At 55.4% G+C, this 17,743-nt stretch overlaps 7 protein-coding genes across 7 annotated transcripts; 4 read left to right on the top strand and 3 right to left on the bottom strand.

The window, feature by feature from the left end:
• Positions 1 to 17: 17 nt before the first annotated feature.
• Positions 18 to 1,526, bottom strand: IWZ02DRAFT_488318 (extracellular GDSL-like lipase/acylhydrolase; the record flags this gene model as incomplete). Its single annotated transcript, XM_066769453.1, has 3 exons — positions 18 to 771; positions 853 to 1,313; positions 1,482 to 1,526. 3 exons carry the CDS (start codon positions 1,524 to 1,526, stop codon positions 18 to 20), a joined length of 1,260 nt encoding a protein of 419 aa, XP_066625363.1.
• Positions 1,527 to 2,761: 1,235 nt separating this feature from the next.
• IWZ02DRAFT_184598 (amino acid/polyamine transporter I) lies at positions 2,762 to 5,272 on the top strand. The gene is made up of 5 exons (XM_066762337.1): positions 2,762 to 3,226; positions 3,277 to 3,508; positions 3,562 to 3,583; positions 3,638 to 4,417; positions 4,468 to 5,272. Exons 1-5 carry the CDS (start codon positions 3,072 to 3,074, stop codon positions 4,881 to 4,883), a joined length of 1,605 nt encoding a protein of 534 aa, XP_066625362.1. The 5' UTR covers positions 2,762 to 3,071; the 3' UTR covers positions 4,884 to 5,272.
• Positions 5,273 to 5,386: 114 nt separating this feature from the next.
• IWZ02DRAFT_444707 (dolichol phosphate-mannose biosynthesis regulatory protein) lies at positions 5,387 to 6,474 on the top strand. The gene is made up of 3 exons (XM_066767120.1): positions 5,387 to 5,511; positions 5,596 to 5,676; positions 5,939 to 6,474. Exons 1-3 carry the CDS (start codon positions 5,509 to 5,511, stop codon positions 6,119 to 6,121), a joined length of 267 nt encoding a protein of 88 aa, XP_066625361.1. The 5' UTR covers positions 5,387 to 5,508; the 3' UTR covers positions 6,122 to 6,474.
• Positions 6,475 to 6,806: 332 nt separating this feature from the next.
• On the bottom strand, positions 6,807 to 8,784 carry IWZ02DRAFT_444704 (proteasome complex subunit Rpn13 ubiquitin receptor-domain-containing protein). The gene is made up of 4 exons (XM_066767119.1): positions 8,562 to 8,784; positions 8,421 to 8,487; positions 7,865 to 8,360; positions 6,807 to 7,604 (listed from the first exon to the last, which is right to left on the bottom strand). The coding sequence occupies exons 1-4, from the start codon at positions 8,700 to 8,702 to the stop codon at positions 7,064 to 7,066; spliced, it is 1,245 nt and encodes a 414-aa protein (XP_066625360.1). The 5' UTR covers positions 8,703 to 8,784; the 3' UTR covers positions 6,807 to 7,063.
• Positions 8,785 to 8,845: 61 nt separating this feature from the next.
• IWZ02DRAFT_444701 (60S ribosomal protein eL6) lies at positions 8,846 to 10,050 on the top strand. The gene is made up of 3 exons (XM_066767118.1): positions 8,846 to 9,050; positions 9,222 to 9,557; positions 9,614 to 10,050. The coding sequence occupies exons 1-3, from the start codon at positions 8,931 to 8,933 to the stop codon at positions 9,767 to 9,769; spliced, it is 612 nt and encodes a 203-aa protein (XP_066625359.1). The 5' UTR covers positions 8,846 to 8,930; the 3' UTR covers positions 9,770 to 10,050.
• Positions 10,051 to 11,529, bottom strand: IWZ02DRAFT_444698 (uncharacterized protein). Its single transcript, XM_066767117.1, has 2 exons — positions 10,733 to 11,529; positions 10,051 to 10,668 (listed from the first exon to the last, which is right to left on the bottom strand). Exons 1-2 carry the CDS (start codon positions 11,201 to 11,203, stop codon positions 10,198 to 10,200), a joined length of 942 nt encoding a protein of 313 aa, XP_066625358.1. The 5' UTR covers positions 11,204 to 11,529; the 3' UTR covers positions 10,051 to 10,197.
• A 444-nt stretch (positions 11,530 to 11,973) lies between these two features.
• Positions 11,974 to 15,581, top strand: IWZ02DRAFT_184289 (uncharacterized protein). The gene is made up of 2 exons (XM_066762333.1): positions 11,974 to 14,391; positions 14,446 to 15,581. Exons 1-2 carry the CDS (start codon positions 12,069 to 12,071, stop codon positions 15,366 to 15,368), a joined length of 3,246 nt encoding a protein of 1,081 aa, XP_066625357.1. The 5' UTR covers positions 11,974 to 12,068; the 3' UTR covers positions 15,369 to 15,581.
• Positions 15,582 to 17,743: the final 2,162 nt, after the last annotated feature.

Genomic DNA, 17,743 nt, shown 5'->3' with positions numbered 1-17,743 from the left:
GATGTTGTCAGTCAAGGTTACCAGATTCCCACCTCCTCTCCAAATTCAAACACGGCTCTTGCCAATGCCCCATAACCTTTGACATTCAAATGCAAATGGTCGCCTGAATCCAGATCAGCCCTGAGTACACTTCCGCCCTCGTCATCATCTCTGACCGCCTTGTCCAAATCGACGACCCCATCAAACCAGCCCTCCCATTGACCACCCCTGATCCACGCATTAACCACCTGCCGCGCCGCCTCCCTTGCTTGGCTCGAATACGGCTGCAAATCGCCCTGCCCACACGCCGCATCCGCGCAAAACGGCGTCAACGTCGCCACGTACACGCGCCCCGCCGTTGCCACTCGCACGCGCGTCGAGAGCTCCTTGTACGCGGCTATCAGCGCCGCAGCAATGTTTGCCTGGGCTGATGCCGTGGCTGCCGTCACGCCAATGTCGTTGACTCCGATGTAGACGAGCACGTGGCTCGGCCCGCCGGGCAGAGAAAGCACGTCTCTGTCTAACCGCGCAAGGGCGGGCGGGCCGTTGGGTCCAGACGCGGTGGGGGGAAGGAGAAGAGCGTTGCCACCGGCAGCTTGGTTCAGAATGGAGAGGGGCCGGTTCAAGGGACTGACGTTGATGTCGTTAGAGAAGAGGAGCGAGAGCAGTTGGTCAGGCCAGCGATTATTGGCGTCCGTGATGGAGCCGCGTCCGTCGGTCAGCGAGTCGCCGACGAGGACTAGCGACCTGTGGGTATGAGAGGAGGAGGTGAGTAGGGCGGAGATGAAGTACCTGGTTACGTGAGTATTTTGCGTCCCAAAACTCGCAAAACCCCTGAATTGGCAGTGTAAGTGGATTTGAGGCATAGCGTACCAATGCGCCACACTCTCTGTCCCATCACCCCTTACGTCTTCCTCTTCGCTCTGGTCGCCATGGCTTAGCCAGCTCGTGGTCCGGCTCCCGGGATGCCCTGTGACGTCCTTGCCTTGCTGGCCCTCGGCAAGGTACAAGCTCACTGATATATCTGCCTGTGCTTCGGCCACGAAGTCGATTGGATCAGACAGCACCGTCCCGCCCTCGGATATCGTGACGTTTGGGTATCCACCGTTGAAGGTGAGGGCCGCAAGTGTCGGGGGCTCGATTATGGAGCTGCCCGCGCCAGACGCGTTGGACGACGCGTTCTGCTGCCTGGGCAGGGCGATGGTGGCGCGGGTGACGGGGAGGGGCGTGGTACCGAAGGTGTTGGAGAGAACGAGACGGATCGAGGAAGTGTCGGCAGTTAGGTGAATTGTCTGGCGCAGAGTCGTGCTTGTGAACGTGGCCTCGGACCCGTTCTAGAGAAGACGGGGGTGAGCTGACTTGACGATTTCCATGGACAAGAAAAAGAAAGCCAGTCATTCTTCGGCGATCACATTGGCCCGCGAAGACTGGGAATGAAGGTATTGTAACTTGGTGGCCATGTCCTGCAGAGAATCGACGTAGTGTATCATGGAAAGACGTACGAACGCTCCCGGAGGCAGGTTGGCAGGCTCAACCAGCTGTGGCATTGCTGTCCAGATTGGTACCCAGTGACCATCTTCGCCGTTACTGGTCCTTGTGAAAACATCTGGGTACCCTTTCAAGAGAGCTGACCCTCGAGGTCCATAAGGATAGCTGGAGGCAAAAGGCAACTGGAATAGAAAGAGACAAGCGAAAAACCGCGAACTAAGGAGTCCCTGCATTTTGGCGTCACAAGTCTGAAACTTTGAAACTGCGGCAGACATAGATTGGAAGAAAAGACAGCAGGTACTTGCACTGGCTCGACGCTTGTGTTGCGTGCGCGTCTACCACTTTCTGTTCTGCAAAGAATTCTCCTTTAGTCGACAAGAAAAGAGAGGGATTCAGAATAGCCAGAGGGTCTCACAACGACAGCGCAGATAGGAGACAAGAGCTTTCTGATCAGAGAAAAGAGACTGAGGACTCCCCGCAGATCAACGGTGCATGACCCCGCGCCGCCAGTGTCGGGTGATCGCCTCGCGAGGGGTCTGACGACGTAAGCACCGTGTCTGGATTGATTAGGGGAGTTGATGACTTTCAACATTTCAAAGCAACAGATAGGTGCCTGAAGAAGTCGTGAGCTTGAGGGTGGGAACCAGTCAGCTGATTTGGTTGTCCACGGCGTCCTGGCAGAGAGCCTCTTCTGTGATCCCTGTAGCGATCCTGGTTGTGGTCATGGTCAATCGGTTTCATAAGGCTATGAAAGAGGTATCTCGGCGTGCGAATGACACAAAATTGGGAGCTGGCATCCAACGTTCCAGTGCCTTTGAAGGCCACCTTGGCGTTGTATCGACCTTCTGGTTGCGGTTGCGGTTGCGGTTGGCAAGGGTGATTCCACGCGAGCTTCCTGCCGATCCCGAGGCGTTCCGTCCCGCAACAAACCTAGAGTCGCGCAATTCGCACAGCTCGTCAGCCATCAAAGACGACATACCATGATGGACTGATGATATCAATAACCCAAGACTTTCTTCGACGCATACCAAGCTGCCGTGTCGGAATTAACGGCCTCCTGCAAGGCCGATTCATTGTAGTCAAAACGACGCCGATTGCGGCCGAATCTCGTCGCCGGCCAAGTTCCCGCGCAACCCTCGACCATGGGCGCGGAGAGCTGGAACAGGGGAACAAACATCATCTTTCCGCTCCGACATGATGGACTGCAACCAGAGGAACTGGTCTTGGCTGATTGCCCGGGGACGTTGAGCGGACAAACGACGTGTGGCGAGGGCGCGGCGGCGGAGGCGACCTGGACGCACAGTCCGTGTTCCTATTACCTCAAGTATTGCAAAAAATGGCTTTTTTTGCCCACTTGGCCGATGACGCCTTCTAGTGCCATATGGCACAATCTCACTCTCCGGAAAAGTTTGCTAGTGTTGAGCAGTATGTTGATAATCCACCTGGCATTCCTCCCACTTCTCCATCCTTGTGCGTCCCTTTAGCATCCACATCCTATATTGGTGCATACCGCTCCCTCGAGAAGAAGAATTTGCCTGAACTTTTTTCCCCACGGTTTTGCCGATCAGACCACAGCTTGCTTTACTTCCCTTTTGGTCACCACCATGTTCTCAAACTTTCTCAAAGGCAAGGATGACAACCAGGAAGTCAGTGCCACGGAGTCTCCTCAGTACGCCGAGTCTGAGAGCGAGAATGGCGGAGAAATCTATCAGACTAGTGAGTCGAGAAGACAGATTGGTCTCTTCTCCGCAGTGTTTCTGTGAGTCTATTACACCTGTACGACGAGTGCACAAGGCTGATATTTCGAAGCATCTTCAACCGCATGATCGGCACTGGCATCTTCTCCACTCCTAGCACTATTCTTTCCCTGAGTGGTAGTGTGGGTCTGGCTCTGTTCATCTGGATTGCCGGTATGCTCATTGCCGCGGCTGGCATGGCCGTCTACCTGGAGTTTGGAACCGGTCTTCCAAGAAACGGTGGAGAGAAGAACTACCTTGAGTATGTCTACTCCAAGCCCAAGTTTCTGGTGACTGGTTTTTACGTAAGTATCAGATTCTAACCTCTTTCATAGAACATGAGCTGATTCTTGTGTAGACTGGATATGTTATTCTGCTCGGTATGCTGTCAAGCGCACGGATGCTCCCTAAATGAGGTATGCTAACTTGAACAGGATGGGCCGGCTCCAATTCTGTCGTCTTTGGCGAGTACATCCTTAGCGCTGCCAATGTCGAAGTCACCAGATGGAACCAACGCGGCATCGGTCTCGCCTGTATCACCACGGCGTTCCTGATTCACGGTCTTGCGCTCAAGTGGGGCTTGCGTCTTCAGAACGCCCTGGGAGTTATCAAGCTACTCATCATCGTCGTCATCATTATCGCGGGCTTCGCTGCACTTGGAGGCCACCTCAAGATTGACAAGCCGGACAACTTCACCGATGGCTTTGCCGGAACTACTGGCTCGTCCTATGGTGTTGTCACGGCGCTTTACAACGTCATCTGGAGCTACATCGGCTACAGCAACGCCAACTATGCCATGTCGGAAATGAAGAACCCCGTCCGGACGTTGAAGCTCGCCGCTCCCATCGCCATTCTGACAGTCGGCCTCATGTACATTCTTTGCAACATTGCCTACCTGGCCGCTGTCCCCAAGGACGAGATTGCCAACAGCGGCCGTATCCTTGCTGCTTCTTTCTTCCGCAATGTATTCGGTCCCAAGGCAGAGCGCGCTCTTAGCGTCTTCGTCGCCCTTTCCGCGTTCGGCAATGTCATGAGTGTCATCTTCTCACAAGGCCGTATCGTCCAGGAGTTGGGTCGCGAAGGCGTCCTCCCCTTCTCGAAATTCTTTGCCAGCAACTGGCCCTTCGACGCGCCTCTTGCCGGTTTGTTCGAGCACTGGGTCGTTTCCGTCATTATCATGCTTGCTCCTCCTCCAGGAGACGCCTACAACTTCAGTAAGTTCGAATACAAAGTGTCAAAAGGATGCCCAGCTAACTGGTCATAGTTGTCAACGTCATCTCTTACCCCCTTGCGATTGTCAACACCTTTGTCGCTGGCGCTTTGATCCATCTCTATCTCCACCGCGAAAAGTACAACTGGCACCCGCCCGCCCGCGCCACTCTCCCGGTCACCGTCTTCTTCCTTCTCTCCAATATCTACCTGGTTGTCGCGCCCTACGTCCCGCCTCAGGAGGCCTCGCAAAACGTTTACAAGGAGCTTCCGTACTACCTGCACTGCGTCGTCGGCACCGGCATCATCTTGGCCGGTGGAGTTTACTGGCTTGTATGGGCCAAGCTGCTCCCGAAAATCGGCGGCTACAGACTAAAGAAGGAGACAATTGTTGGCGCTGACGGGTGGACGCGGAGTGTGTTTGTCAAGATCTCCCGCAAGGGGAGTATCGAAGATGTGCCGGCGCTGTGAGAAGCTTTCCTATTGTTTTAACGAAAAGAGATGATTGGGTGTTCTAGACGACATTTGGCCAAGTTTTATACCCGGACGGTGTTTTGGTTTCTTTCAACAGGTTTCTGATACCCCCGCAACCCCCCCATGACTTGTGGATTCAACTTCCACCATTAAAGGGACTCACATCAACATTGTCCTTCGCAGCTCATGGTTCAATGCTGTCTGTAGAAATTAAAGAGTCACAAAAAGAGGATTAGAAGATGCACATTACAGCAATTACAAAATAAAATGCATATGAAAAGCTAACCATGTTCTCGCCACGGCTCAGTGGCTAGCAGATGAAGGCATCAAAGTGAGAGAAATGTAGAATATCATTCTTGATGGTGATAACTCTTCTAAGGTTTAGCTTGGTGAAGATGAGAGTGAAGACAGGAGCGCAAAGCAAGGCGGAGGAACTCCGGGCCAACGTCGCGGGCGTCGAGCTCTCCCTGCGTGTCCTCACCAGCAAGCATCCCATCTCCATCCCTGCACCAAACGGCAAACGACGAAACCCCACGCCCTCGACCACAGGCCCACCGCTGCCGGCGCTTCGCAATCCGACTTTCTTTCGCTCCTTTACCCTCAAACGCAAAATTGTACAACAATGGCGAGTTCTGTCTGTCTCGACTGCATCTAGCGAAACCAGTCAACGCGCGCGCGAACACTCCCCAGTGCTGATTTCCGCCCATAGCTCGACCGTCTCGTCGGCCTCGCCATGCTCATCGTAGCAACCGCCGTCTTCACCTACTACACCGTTTGGACCCTGCTTATGGTACGTGCTGTCGAGTTTCGCGGCGTGGGCTCTTCTGGCCGTTCGAATACGCTCCCCGCCGCCGCCCTCCTCCTCCTGTCCGTCCTCGCGCCGCGTGTCCGCAGAAGAGCTCAAGGGAGCAGCAATGAATGCCCTGTCCTCCCCTCGCAGCCATCATTAAGAGAACCCGCGCCAATACAAACACCTCCATCTCAATTGCGTCTCTCGTCAATCGAAAAAGTGGTATTGAGCATGTGCTAACGAGCGCGCCCTTCCAAACCAGCCCTTCGTCGACGAAGATCACCCGCTGCAATCGCTGTTCCCGCCGCGCGTCTGGGCCATTCGCATCCCCGTCATCCTCATCCTGCTCGGCTCGACCGTCGTCGGTAGCTTCTTGGGCATGGTCATGATAAAGAGCAACCGCAAGAGAGCGCTCAAGGCGGCGCAGGCCAAGAAGGCGTCGTAAATCTCACTCGCTGAACGTGTGCGGACATTTTGCGAAAGCGGGAAATGGGGCAGACAGTGGGGGTGAGGGTGAGAACATGGAGCAGATCGCATGGACTGGCGTGGAGAGAAGAGTTGAAAGCCAGCGCGACTGGCGACGGGCTTGAATGCCTGGGTGTGGACATTCAGAGCACCCATGTAGCTATGAATGCACATGGTGCGCAGCAGCATCTCACTCGACTTTGCTTCTTGCGGCGTCAATGGTTCATTGCGTTTTAGCGGCCTGTATTCTATATATTTACAAAATTTCCCCCAAAACTTTCAAGATGCGGAGGCTGTCTCCTGTGCAGTCCAATCCCGCACATTCGATCTACATGTCCACATGCTTGCTATGTTCCCCGGCTGCTTTGATTTCTCTTAGAGTTTATGCCCCTGGACATGCGCGCTGTTTGTGGTAAATCAACCTGTTTGCATTACTTCCCGTACTGTCCCACTTGTGTACCTGCTTCGCCAATCTGTTCATCAGACAGAAGTGGAAGCACGCGATCATAATACTTTGCTGTCAGTTTCTAATCCCGTTTGCCTGCATTCCGAGTGTGGAGCGTAAGAACCCACGGGCAACGGGCTCTATGACTGATGGACATTCACGTATGTCAGTGTCTTTTTTCGAGAGATTGAACGAACCAGGTTTTCTGTAAACAAATACGCGCACAGTTTGAAAAGTGGTTGAAGTGGAACTTGCTATTGGGTTGTGCATTTCTGTCCTGCAATGAAGCCACTTTTGAATATGGACAAATCGCCTTGCTACCATTGTCCGAACTGCACAATCAACCTTGCCATCTGTAACACGAGATAGCGGCGCTCATTCCATGCTCATAGAATGGCATCGAGATAACCCTCTGTCGACCTGCCAGCTGTATTGACCTGCGCATCGAGGCACCACCCAAAGCCGCGGAGCCTCCACTCACGAGTCGACATCCATACCGCCCTCGTTCTCGTCCTCAACCGTCGTCTTGACACCCTTCAAAAACGCCTCGACAGCATCACCACCACCAAGCGGGACGCCGCCGCGACGAACGAATCCGCCATTCTCGACCTTGATGCCGAGGGCCTCGCCGACGCTGGGCAACCCGCCGTCGCGTAGCGCCACGGTGAGGCTCTGCAGGCTCTGCTGCAGCTGCGGCGAGTGCAGCACGCGGCGGAGGATGTCGAGCTTCTGGCCGCGGCTCAGGGCTTGGATGGCGGCTTGCGCCGTCTCCGGAGTTGGGTCGGCGTCGGTCGTCTCGGCTTCTTGGGCCAGGAGCAGGATTTGCGGGGGCAGATTGGAGAGGAGCGAGTCAATGAATGAGTCGGGCGCGCTTTCGATGACGGGGATGGTTGTTGAAGCGGGCAGCAGGTCGGCCAGCGTTGTGAAGAGGTTGTTGTCGCCGCTTTGTCCGCCTGCTCCGGGCCCGCCCTTGAGAGAGTTGATGAAGTTTTGAACGATTGCCGATGCGTCTTGTGGCCTATGGAAATCTTGTTAGCCATCATATGCTGCGCAATATTGGAGAGAATATGTGAAAGTTGACACGGCTCTGAGGGCATGTGGAATAGCGACTTCGTAGCCCAACAACCAACTGCCTTGAATTCGCTCGTAGTCTATTGAGTGGGTTCACCATCCCGAGATACAAGCCGTGCAATTTGATGCACATGTTTGATGCTTTCGTATGCCATGCCCTCAGAACGCCAAAACCGTAGATTCTGCCAATGAAAATCCGTGACCTACGCTCTAGCTCCATCGGCACCGCCCTCTCTGGCTTCTTCGCCCTCTTCGCGAACGTCCCCCCCGGTAGCATCTGGGCCGGCACCTCCGCTACCCTGTCCGCCGTGTCCAGGCCCCGGCGCGTCCTCCATTGTCTCGTCGTCATCGCCACGCGGCGGGTTCTGCACCTCGCGCATCGCCTCGTGCACGTCGACCTCATCACCTTGCAGCAGCATGTCGACAATTTGGCCAATCTTCAGATCTCTGGGGCTAAACCAGCTGGGGTCGCCGGAGGGAGATTGCGACTTGGATTGCATCCAGAAGAGGTAGCGTTGGGAGCTAGAAGAGAACTTGAGGGCAAAGATGCGGCCATCGGTCGGGGACTTGACATTGTCGGAGCTCTCGCTGGGGTCTTGACCGGTGTAGGGGACAAACGAGCCGTCGGTGGGAATCATGAGCAGGTCGAGATCGGGGTCGTTGACGGAGGAGGAGCGCCGGCGCCAGCAGAAGTGGATGAGTTCTGATGTAATATTAGATGGGGCACGAAATGGTGAAAGATTACGAGTCGCTGCATCCATACCATCAGCGTAGAGGTAGATGTAGCCATCGATAGGCACGGACGTGACCTTCCATGGTCTCGAGCTTGTCTGCAGAGAGGTGAGCAGGCAGGCGAATAGAGGGCGGGACATAAGGAAAGCTGCGGCCTGGAAGGAAGACTCACATCGAGCTCGCATTTGCCGGCCTTGAAAGTGATGAGGGGACTTATGGACATGGCGGCGAAGGGTAATTTAAGAGATGGGTTGGTGAAGAGGGTGTTTGGAGGAAGATGATGTTGTTGGAGCTTGACGCAGCTGGCGGGCATGGAGCTCTCCCGCCGCCGTGGCGCCGAGACCCATCTCCCCGGCCTGAAGTGTCGCTCCGCCAGCACGCGGTCGCGTCGCCAAGCCGGCCGGGATTAAATGTTGTTCCGCCCACCGTCGGCACCAGCGAATTTGCCCACCATCGCCGGATTTCGACTCCCCTCGACGAGACGACTCAACCACCACGCCGACCCAACTCCCCGCCCGGATCTCTTTGCACACCATCCGAAATGTCGGCACCTCAGGAGCCTACGACCAAGAAGTTCGGCAAGGGTGAGAGGTCTATCCCTCACCCTGCCCAGCAGGCCTCCAAATACTACCCGGCCGAGGATGAGCAGCAGGCCAAGAAGGTACGCTCACGATGATGCGGAATCATAGAGGAGGGCGGAATGCGATGGTTCGCGAAAGTCCAACTTTGGTGGGAGCTTTGGCAGGCTCGGAACCAACCACACGGAGCATCAGACATGTGGATCATGAACATGAACACCAAGGACAAGACTGACCAATGTGCACATCACCAGGTCCGCAAGGCCATTCGTCCCGCTAAGCCCCGCGCCTCGCTCCAGCCCGGTACCGTCCTGATCCTGCTCGCTGGCCGTTTCCGTGGCAAGCGCGTCGTGCTCCTCAAGCACCTCCCCCAGGGTGTTCTCCTCGTCACCGGTCCCTTCAAGGTCAACGGCGTCCCTCTCAGGAGAGTGAACGCCCGCTACGTCATCGCCACCTCGACCAAGGTCGACCTCAGCGGCCTTGACCAGGGTGTCGTCGACAAGGTCGGTAGCGACAGCTACTTCGCCCGGGAGAAGAAGGAGAAGAAGGCCGGCGAGGAGGCTTTCTTCAAGCAGGGCGAGAAGCCCGAGGTCAGTAGAGCTGGAAACGTGCGACAGGCACAGACATGGACTGACATTGAAAACAGCCCAAGAAGGTCGCTGGTCACCGCGCCGAGGATCAGAGGTCAGTCGACAAGGCCATCCTCGCCAACATCAAGAAGTCGGACCCCTTCCTCCTCAGCTACCTCGGTTCCACCTTCAGCCTGCGCAAGGGCGACAAGCCGCACGCGATGGTCTTCTAAACGACGTGACGAGGAAGTCTAGGGCGAAGTGGGAGAGTGTGGGTGCGGATATCCGAACACCGGCAGCCTGCGGCCGAAATAGCAGGTTTTCACGGCATGGCGATGGTTATGGAGGGTTCGGTCTGCATTTCCAATGACACTGTATTGCGCAGCTGAATTCCACAAAAAACATCAGAGATGCAACCTGGCGCTTCTGGTTCCTATTCAAATGAATTCACAATAAACGGGATTGGCAGGCCGATATGGGAAATACAAAAAGAGAATCCATTTCCAACGCCGACAGGGGTATCTCGTTTATGAGTGGATGCGCAGTGCTGGATGAGCGTCGTTTCGTCATAACACGTCACAGGCCGCTCTGTCATGATGTTGCTGACCGACCTAGAGTAACAGTATTTCCGTCATTTCTTGCCCTTGCTGACTTTTAGCTTCTAAGCGGCGCCGTCGACGGCACTGCCAGCCCTTTGTTTTACGTCGTGTTTCTCGAGCTCCTGACGAACATCATCGGATACGTCATTTCCAGCGCTGGTGCCGTGCAGCCAGTCCAACACTCCGAGCGGCGCATAGTTTCCTTTTCCGCCCGTCATGGCGTGGGTATCGGCCCTCCTCGCCATGCCACTTAGCATGATTCCAGAGGGGAGTACACTGTAACCCGAGTAGACGAAGAATTCCTCAAGCGAGACCAAGGCCAGCAAGAGTTGGTAGGTAAGGACGTGGCAGCGGAAGACTGCTGCAGGCACAAACAGCGGCAGCCAATGGTGCAAGAGATAACAGAGCGGATGGTCATACGTTGCAGCCATGGCGAAGGGGGCGCGGATGCTTAGAGCCCAGTCATGGTGGTACTTGGCCAGGCGGGAATGCTGACGGTGCAGCAAGTCGCGGTGGATATAATATTGGAGGATCTGAACGCCACAGTCAGCGACCCACGTGGCGCAGTCGAGGCATGGATGTCATGATTAGACTTACTCCCCGCAGCAGGAATGCGCCGCCGACATGCTTGGCCATTTCGTATGGCGCTGGCAGCGTCTTTGCGATGCGCAGCGCGCTCCTCACACGGAGGAGCTTGGTCGCAAACAATTCAATCGCAAGCTGGAGGGCGACGCCCAGCAAGACATTGAAGACGCTCCACGCTACGAGCTTGAGGAGTCTCCTTGGGCCCAGGCGACCTGGCAGCCCGACTTCTCCCTGGGCCTTGATGGCGACGGCGAGGCTAGGTACTCCTGTGTCAAGCAGTAGCGACGCCAGCGCGGGCAGCAGGAAGAAGATGGTTTTCACAGCCAAGGTGCCAAGAGCTTCGACTTGCCATGGCGGATTGGAGACAAGCAGCATGAACCATGTCAGCATGAAGAAGAGGATGTTTAATCGCGTGGACCAGCTGGTGTAGATGGGAAGGAAGATGTACGAGAGGAGGGGCAGGCCGAGGACAGTTTCGAGCATGGTGTCGGTTACTAGGCTGGCGGCATGGTGTTGAAAGGCGCGCAAAGTGTGATGATGATGATGATGATGATGGCGAGCGTTGGTGTTACCTGTGTTTTGCAACGGGAACCTGGCTTCGAGAATGCCTGCCCAATTACGTCAATGCACGGGGATGATGGGTCCCGCCATCAAATGTCTTTGGCGACCTGACCTGAGCCAAGGAGCGGGCATTCAGGCGTGCGGTAGCCCAGCGTCAACGGAACCTGATCTCCCTGGCGGACGGCACAAATGTTTTCTGAGGCGCGCCATGTTTTGTACCTGCACCACCGCTGCATGCACTGCACCACTTTCGACTTCCTCGTCGTCTCCTCCGAGCAACTCGACCGGGGGTGCGCCAGTACGAGGCTCGTTTCCGCGCCGCTGGGAAAGAGGCGCGCGGGAAGTCAACCTAACCATCTCTCAAAGTCTGCGCGCGGCAGCTTTCAGACATTGCCCTGCGCAATAAATAACCATATCTTCCGTCGCAGAAGGCTTGACGTTTCGCCAAATCTAACCCTCTGCGTCAATAGTGACATTGGCTTCGGACCATTGGCAAAAACGCCCCCTGCGGTCGATCGCCCTGAAGGGTCGACGATGCCCGCAGGCGAGTCCCTCGTGCCAAACGCCTCCCTGTGCCGAAATAACAACCTCGCCATCCCTCATCCCCAAAAACCCTCTGCCCAACTCCATCCACTGCCGTCGCCGGGCCGCTGCCGTGGGTCGCTCTCGTTCGCACCCTCGCCAACGCTCCACCATGAGCCGCGTTGCCCCTACATCGACACGGACGAGGACTCCGCAGCCAACGCTGCTCTCACCCTGACAGCCCTGTCGACAAGACCAAAACACCATGAACGGCCACCCGCTGAACCCTCCCTCGCCCGCGCGCCATCGCCGCGACAAGCATCGCTCTGTCCCCAATTCCTCTGCTCGCCGCTCCTCGAACCGCCCTCGCCAAAATCCTGGCTCGCCCGAACTCATATCCTCCCTGATCGATTCTCTGTCTGCCATTTCCACCCCCGTCGAGGACCATTTCGAAAGCCTGCCTAGGATCGGCGCAGACACATTTGCGACCGAACCTGTTGCCGCCAATCCTGGAACCCGGTCCTTGCCCCGATTCTCAAACGGCGGCGGCAGGGGCAGCGGCTTTGGTGTCGAGTATGGCGTGCACAGAAACGAGCGTTGGGAGGACGAGAAGAGCAACCAGCTCATTGATGAAGCGGCCGAGCCGCCAGTCATCAAGACAGCCCCACCGCCATCTGGCTTCTCCGCCATCTCTGCCCCACACCGCTCCAGACGAGAGAAAGAAAGCTCGCTCAAGAACTACATTGTTGCCAAGTCCAAGAGCACCTCGTCGCTCAAGTCGAGGCGTTCGAGCCTTAGCCTGCGCGACGACTCCAGCAGCATCTCAAGCAGCATCCAGCAAGGCTTGCGCCGCTACTCGACAAACAGCAGGCTTTCGATTGACAGCAAAAACAGCAGAAGTCAAAGCGTCGGCCATGCAGGGGACCGAGTGAGAAGCAGAGATTCGGAGCGCAAAGGCTCGCACCACAACAACAACAACCATAACATGACCTCGATCAGGTCGTCTGGCTCAATTCGTTCCCCTGGACTGGACCGGATGGCGACGTCAGCCCCTAGTTCGATGCCGCCCAGCCCTGGAGGCAGCCCGCAATTTCAACGCTCACTGCAGGGTTCGCGCATTGACGAGGTTCCGTTTGAAGAACCGGTGACTCCACACACCACAATCAGAGCGCGGCCTTCCTCGCTCAGTCTCCCACCATCCACGATTGCAAACGAAGATGGTCGACGGTCGCCTTGGATTGAACAATCGATTCCGCTCCGAAATTCGAGCTACCGCCACAGTGCATCGACGACGCCCGAGCCAAGTCGCAGCGCATCCAAAACCAGAGTCAGAAACGAGTCGAAAAGTCCAGTCGTCATTCACGAAGATGAAGAGCCCTCGAACGGAAAAAGGGAACCCAAGGGCAAGGGTCGCGCAAACGACGAAGAAGAAGACGAAGCCGCTCAAGTGACGAAGCGCATCAAGGAACTGAAGAAACAAAAGGAATTGAGAGAACAGGCAGAGTTGAGCAGTCTTGCCGATTCGTCGCAGGAGTCGGACAAGAGCATCGACGACCCCCAAGCAACGAGAAAGGCAGCCATGTCGCCCATATCCCGCGTTCTAGACTTGGAAGAAAGGCCTCGACAAGAGAATTTGGCCAAAGCCCACCGCATGCTTGGTTTGATTTCTAGCGAAGGGCCGCCAGCCGCTGTAAATCGCTCCCTCCCGAGCAGTCCCACGGCGTTGGAGCATTCCACGGTGCGGAATGAAAGCTCCCATGGCGACGAGGACGCCGAGCTCCGCCAGAATTACCAAATGGCGCTAGATGCGTTGGATCGTGCGGGCGCCGAAACCCCTTCAATTGGGCGCAGCCGGACTGTTCTGGAACGCTTAAATTCGAGTACCACAACAAACACGATGAAGGACCGGAAAAAGAGGTCTCTGGATGAAGCCGCACGTAGACTTGACATCCCCATTCAGTTCAGCCAGACGACGAGCACGAGCTCCCGTGATTACTTTTCCAGTCCACCGAGCGGCGCCGACAGCCCGTCCGTGTTCCGTGCGCCGTCTCGGGCTGCAAGCGCTGAAGAATCGGCGGGAGTGCGTGATTCGGTTGCGGCTCTGGCCCCGGGGCCAATCAAACGATCCAACTCGGGCTCCAATGCGAAGAGCAAGCGTTGGTCACATCCCGATATTCCATTGAAGCTGGAGCAGAAACACAACGAAAAGGCCGACAAGACGAGACGGGACCAGATGCCCGTCAAGTCGCCGCTGAAGGGGCCGCAGGTGCCGGAGGCCGTCCTGGAGGAGCCCCTGCGACCAGCGAGTGGCGACTCAATTGACGACGACGTCGAAGCGTTTCTGCACTCCCCTCGCTTGACCCAAAAGGTGCGCGAGCCGACCTCGGGGCGCACCATTTGCTTTTCCGAAGTGGGCGATCCTGATGGTTTCGCGGTGCTCGTGTGCGTGGGGATGGGGTTGACGCGCTACATCACGGCGTTCTACGACGAGTTGGCCAAAACCCTCAAATTAAGGTTAATTACGCCGGACCGACCCGGCGTCGGAGAGTCCCAGGCCGACTCCAACGGCACGCCCTTGAGCTGGCCCGGTAAGTTGCCAGAACTGGACATTCATTCGGCTGCGTTGCTGACTTGGTGTGCAGACGACGTCCTCTGCATCTGCGATGCCCTCAAAATCACAAAATTCTCCATCATGGCCCACTCTGCGGGTGCCATCTACGCACTAGCCACGGCCTTGAGGATGCCCCAACATATTCGCGGTCGCGTTCACCTACTGGCTCCGTGGATACCTCCTTCGCAAATGTCGGCAGTCGGCCTACCCTTGCACTCGACGAGTCCAGAGCGCCAACTCCCCCGATCTCAACGCTTTCTCCGCGTCTTACCAACGCCCCTTCTCAAGGTGGCCAACTCCAGCTTCATGTCTGCTACAAGCGGCAGCATTACGCGAAGCGTCCCAAAGTCACCGCAGCGTACAAAGCGCAAAAACAATGGTGCTCGTGACGCACCTGTGCCGTCAGCACGCACGTCCTACGCCAAAGGCAATCGCGAGTCAATGATGCTCATGGACCAAGTTCTTCCAAATGGCAGCGCGCTCAACATTGCTGCAATGAATCCGGATGACCCGAATCACGAAGTAGCCGCCCAGGCCAAAGCCGCCATGACGGCAGCAGAGCAAGAGCGACGACGCATGTTCGATACGCGGCTGACGATGGCGGTATGGGAGCTGGCGACAACCAACGCCAACCCAGCTGTGGATCTACTAGTCTGTCTCGAGCGCACGCAGGCTATTGGCTTCCGCTACGTTGACATTATGCGCGCTGTTGTCATCCACCACGGCAGCCGCGACACTCGCGTCCCCGTCGACAATGTTAAATGGCTTGGCCGCACAATGAAAAAGTGCGAGGTGCGTATCCTCGAAGACGAGGGTCACGGCCTCATGGCCTCAGCCATTGTCATGGGCAATGTTCTTACCGAGATTGCTCGCGAGTGGGAAGATTGGAACGCCGTGGTCAAAAACACTCGCAGCCGTGACAACCTACGAGGCGACGCTCTCAACGGGTCGTGAGCGCGTCTTCTCACTCATCTACCTGTCTTGAAGTCTCAACGAGCTGAGGTGTACAACTCGTCATTTCAACTGCCTTCTCACCAAACTTCTCTCCAACATCACCCGGCTACTCGCCGGCCCGCGTGGATACCTTCGGCTAGTCATTGTTTTTTCCTTTTCCTTCTTCTGCAGCACTTGCACTTGCACTTGCTCGTATACCCCTTCTCAAGTGATACCTCCTCCTTTTTCCAAAAAACTTCCTTTACTCCCTTCCTTATTCCTCCCCATCGACCGTCTACCAGCACGGACGGGCAGAGTAGCGGGCATGCGCTCGTCCCTCATCTGGGCAGTCGGTCAACTTGATGTATTTTGTTTTGGTTACGCGACGACGGTCTTGGAGACAAAGCATGGTGGAAGAGCGAGAGCGGGAAGAAAGACGGACATGGCATGCGCATGCTTTTCTTGCGCACAGTCGGGCGCGATGACGCAAAGCTTGTCCGTTCGATGCGGTTGATGGATGTCGATGTTAGTGTAGTTACCTACCTACCTACCTACCCACCTCTATCTACTCAGTCACCCACCATTCAATCCACATCTCCCTTTTCCTGCGCTGCCTTGCATCGCAGATGGTCAGGATGGGTTTGGCTGCTGTGTGGTCGACGGTGGGTTTTGTAATTAGAGCAGCACTGCCAGTGAATGTCATCCAAGTTCATGGTGATGAAAGAGTACATACGCATTTTCTTTCTTAGAAAGACGTGAGCCATCTGAATCCATCCTTAATTTACTAGTCGCGCTACATAGAGGCAAACAACCACTAAACTGCACTATGGAAATAACCAGGATGGCTTTGTTTATGCTGGTGGCTATGTATCTTATCCAGTGCTGTGTGTACTGTACCTGGCTATGAATTTGGTGAAAGCTGATTGATGGTTTTACGGAGAAGAAACTTACTGTTGTTCTGACTGATAGATGATGCTTCCCAAAGTCAGTCACCTGTGCTTATAACTGAATGTCGTTTCCTGATGTCACGGAGTTTCCCCTCTCTTGATCAGTCAAGGCTTGCTTGCTATATTTGCGTCATTGTGGTGTGTGGACATATATAAAGACGAGAGCTGTCGCGATTCAAGAGCAGAACCCTCTCACAAACAATCCTATCCCTTTCAGCTCTTCTCACGGACTTCCTCTGTCAAACTTTCTCACTATCGCGGGTGAAATCTGCATGATGAATACGGAACATCGAGCTTAACGGACCCCGAAGATCCGAAATTCCAAGGCTAATAGCCCAGTATAAGCTGCACGTTGCGATGGTATGAACGCAAGTTCGAGAGAGAAGGTCTGCACGGCTTGTTCGAAATCAGGAGAAAGGCTATGCTCAAAATGCGTCAAGATCCAGCATTCCTTGGTCCGAAGGCCACGAAAACCCCCGAATTTGGCTTTGCCATGAGATCACGGGACTGGCTTCCATTTCCCCCTTGCTATACGTGCCAAGGGACCATGGGATACGGTGTACTGGATGTCCCGGGTTGCTCCCAAAAAGAGCTCAGGGAACAGGTTGAGCAGTACAAGCGGCCTTGCAACAAGGCGGGAAAACTTGACATTACGCACCCACACAAATGTGCTGAGACATCGGTGCGGTCTCAGAGTATTTTGAAAAATGAAGCTTCCAGGAAAGCCTGGAATGAATGATCTCCATCTTGTCCTTCTCCTACACTTTCTGCTCCTTCTGCTTTTTTCTGCTTTTACTGCTTCTTCCGCATCTCCAGTATCTCCAGTATCTCCAGTATCTCTCGTTTCTACTGTATCTCTCGTTTCTACTGTATCTCCTCTTCCAACGATAGTCATAATGAGATGAGTTTTTTCATCTACGGGAGGACACTTTGATGCCGGATCAGTCAAGAGGATTGGAGAGTTTACTACTATTCTTGCTTTTATTTCGCACGACAAGCTTTGACTGCGTTCCCTTCTCCGAGAAACGACTCTGTAGAGAGTCTGAGGGATGGCAAATTGTTACCACAGCAATCTAGCACCAAATTCTCATTGACCCATGAAACTAACTCCCACTTCGACATGCAATGTGCAACAGGTGCAAATGCCCATCCGCCAGTCATCAGCAGGTCAGGGCGAGACATGGCTATGAGGATCAGTCAGGACGAGGAGCAGTCGGGGCAAGGAATAATAGTAAGGGTGGTTAATAAAGGGCCGCTAGATTACTGACTCTTCCCTGACTCCCCCTTTTCAATGACTGGCTCCCCCCGCCTGTTTGGATGTAGACATGGCGCGTCTCATTGGCCGATTTTGACTCGATCTTATCACTCCCGCCCAATGCTGAGACGGCATGACGGCGCGACAACACGGTGGCGTGACAGCTCGGCGGCGCGACAACAACACGTCGGAAC

The sequence above is a fragment of the Phyllosticta citriasiana genome (assembly GCF_038021145.1).
Source record: "Phyllosticta citriasiana strain CBS 120426 chromosome Unknown IWZ02scaffold_3, whole genome shotgun sequence".
NCBI lineage: Eukaryota > Fungi > Ascomycota > Dothideomycetes > Botryosphaeriales > Phyllostictaceae > Phyllosticta > Phyllosticta citriasiana.
Note: the sequence above shows the minus strand (reverse complement) of the source record. Positions and strands in the feature narration are given on the sequence as shown.

Coding starts and splice junctions, on each gene's coding strand:
- IWZ02DRAFT_184289 (XM_066762333.1), top strand. CDS start 12,069: ATGAACGGCCACCCGCTGAACCCTCCCTCGCCCGCGCGCCATCGCCGC. Junction 14,392..14,445: donor CACGCCCTTGAGCTGGCCCG/GTAAGTTGCCAG, acceptor CTTGGTGTGCAG/ACGACGTCCTCTGCATCTGC.
- IWZ02DRAFT_184598 (XM_066762337.1), top strand. CDS start 3,072: ATGTTCTCAAACTTTCTCAAAGGCAAGGATGACAACCAGGAAGTCAGT. Junction 3,509..3,561: donor TTCTGGTGACTGGTTTTTAC/GTAAGTATCAGA, acceptor ATTCTTGTGTAG/ACTGGATATGTTATTCTGCT. Junction 3,584..3,637: donor TGGATATGTTATTCTGCTCG/GTATGCTGTCAA, acceptor TAACTTGAACAG/GATGGGCCGGCTCCAATTCT.
- IWZ02DRAFT_444707 (XM_066767120.1), top strand. Junction 5,677..5,938: donor CCGTTTGGACCCTGCTTATG/GTACGTGCTGTC, acceptor CTTCCAAACCAG/CCCTTCGTCGACGAAGATCA.
- IWZ02DRAFT_444698 (XM_066767117.1), bottom strand. CDS start 11,203: ATGCTCGAAACTGTCCTCGGCCTGCCCCTCCTCTCGTACATCTTCCTT. Junction 10,669..10,732: donor GCGCATTCCTGCTGCGGGGA/GTAAGTCTAATC, acceptor TGTGGCGTTCAG/ATCCTCCAATATTATATCCA.
- IWZ02DRAFT_444701 (XM_066767118.1), top strand. CDS start 8,931: ATGTCGGCACCTCAGGAGCCTACGACCAAGAAGTTCGGCAAGGGTGAG. Junction 9,051..9,221: donor ATGAGCAGCAGGCCAAGAAG/GTACGCTCACGA, acceptor GCACATCACCAG/GTCCGCAAGGCCATTCGTCC. Junction 9,558..9,613: donor AGCAGGGCGAGAAGCCCGAG/GTCAGTAGAGCT, acceptor CATTGAAAACAG/CCCAAGAAGGTCGCTGGTCA.
- IWZ02DRAFT_444704 (XM_066767119.1), bottom strand. CDS start 8,702: ATGCCCGCCAGCTGCGTCAAGCTCCAACAACATCATCTTCCTCCAAAC. Junction 8,361..8,420: donor CATCTACCTCTACGCTGATG/GTATGGATGCAG, acceptor ATATTACATCAG/AACTCATCCACTTCTGCTGG. Junction 7,605..7,864: donor GGTGCCGATGGAGCTAGAGC/GTAGGTCACGGA, acceptor AGATTTCCATAG/GCCACAAGACGCATCGGCAA.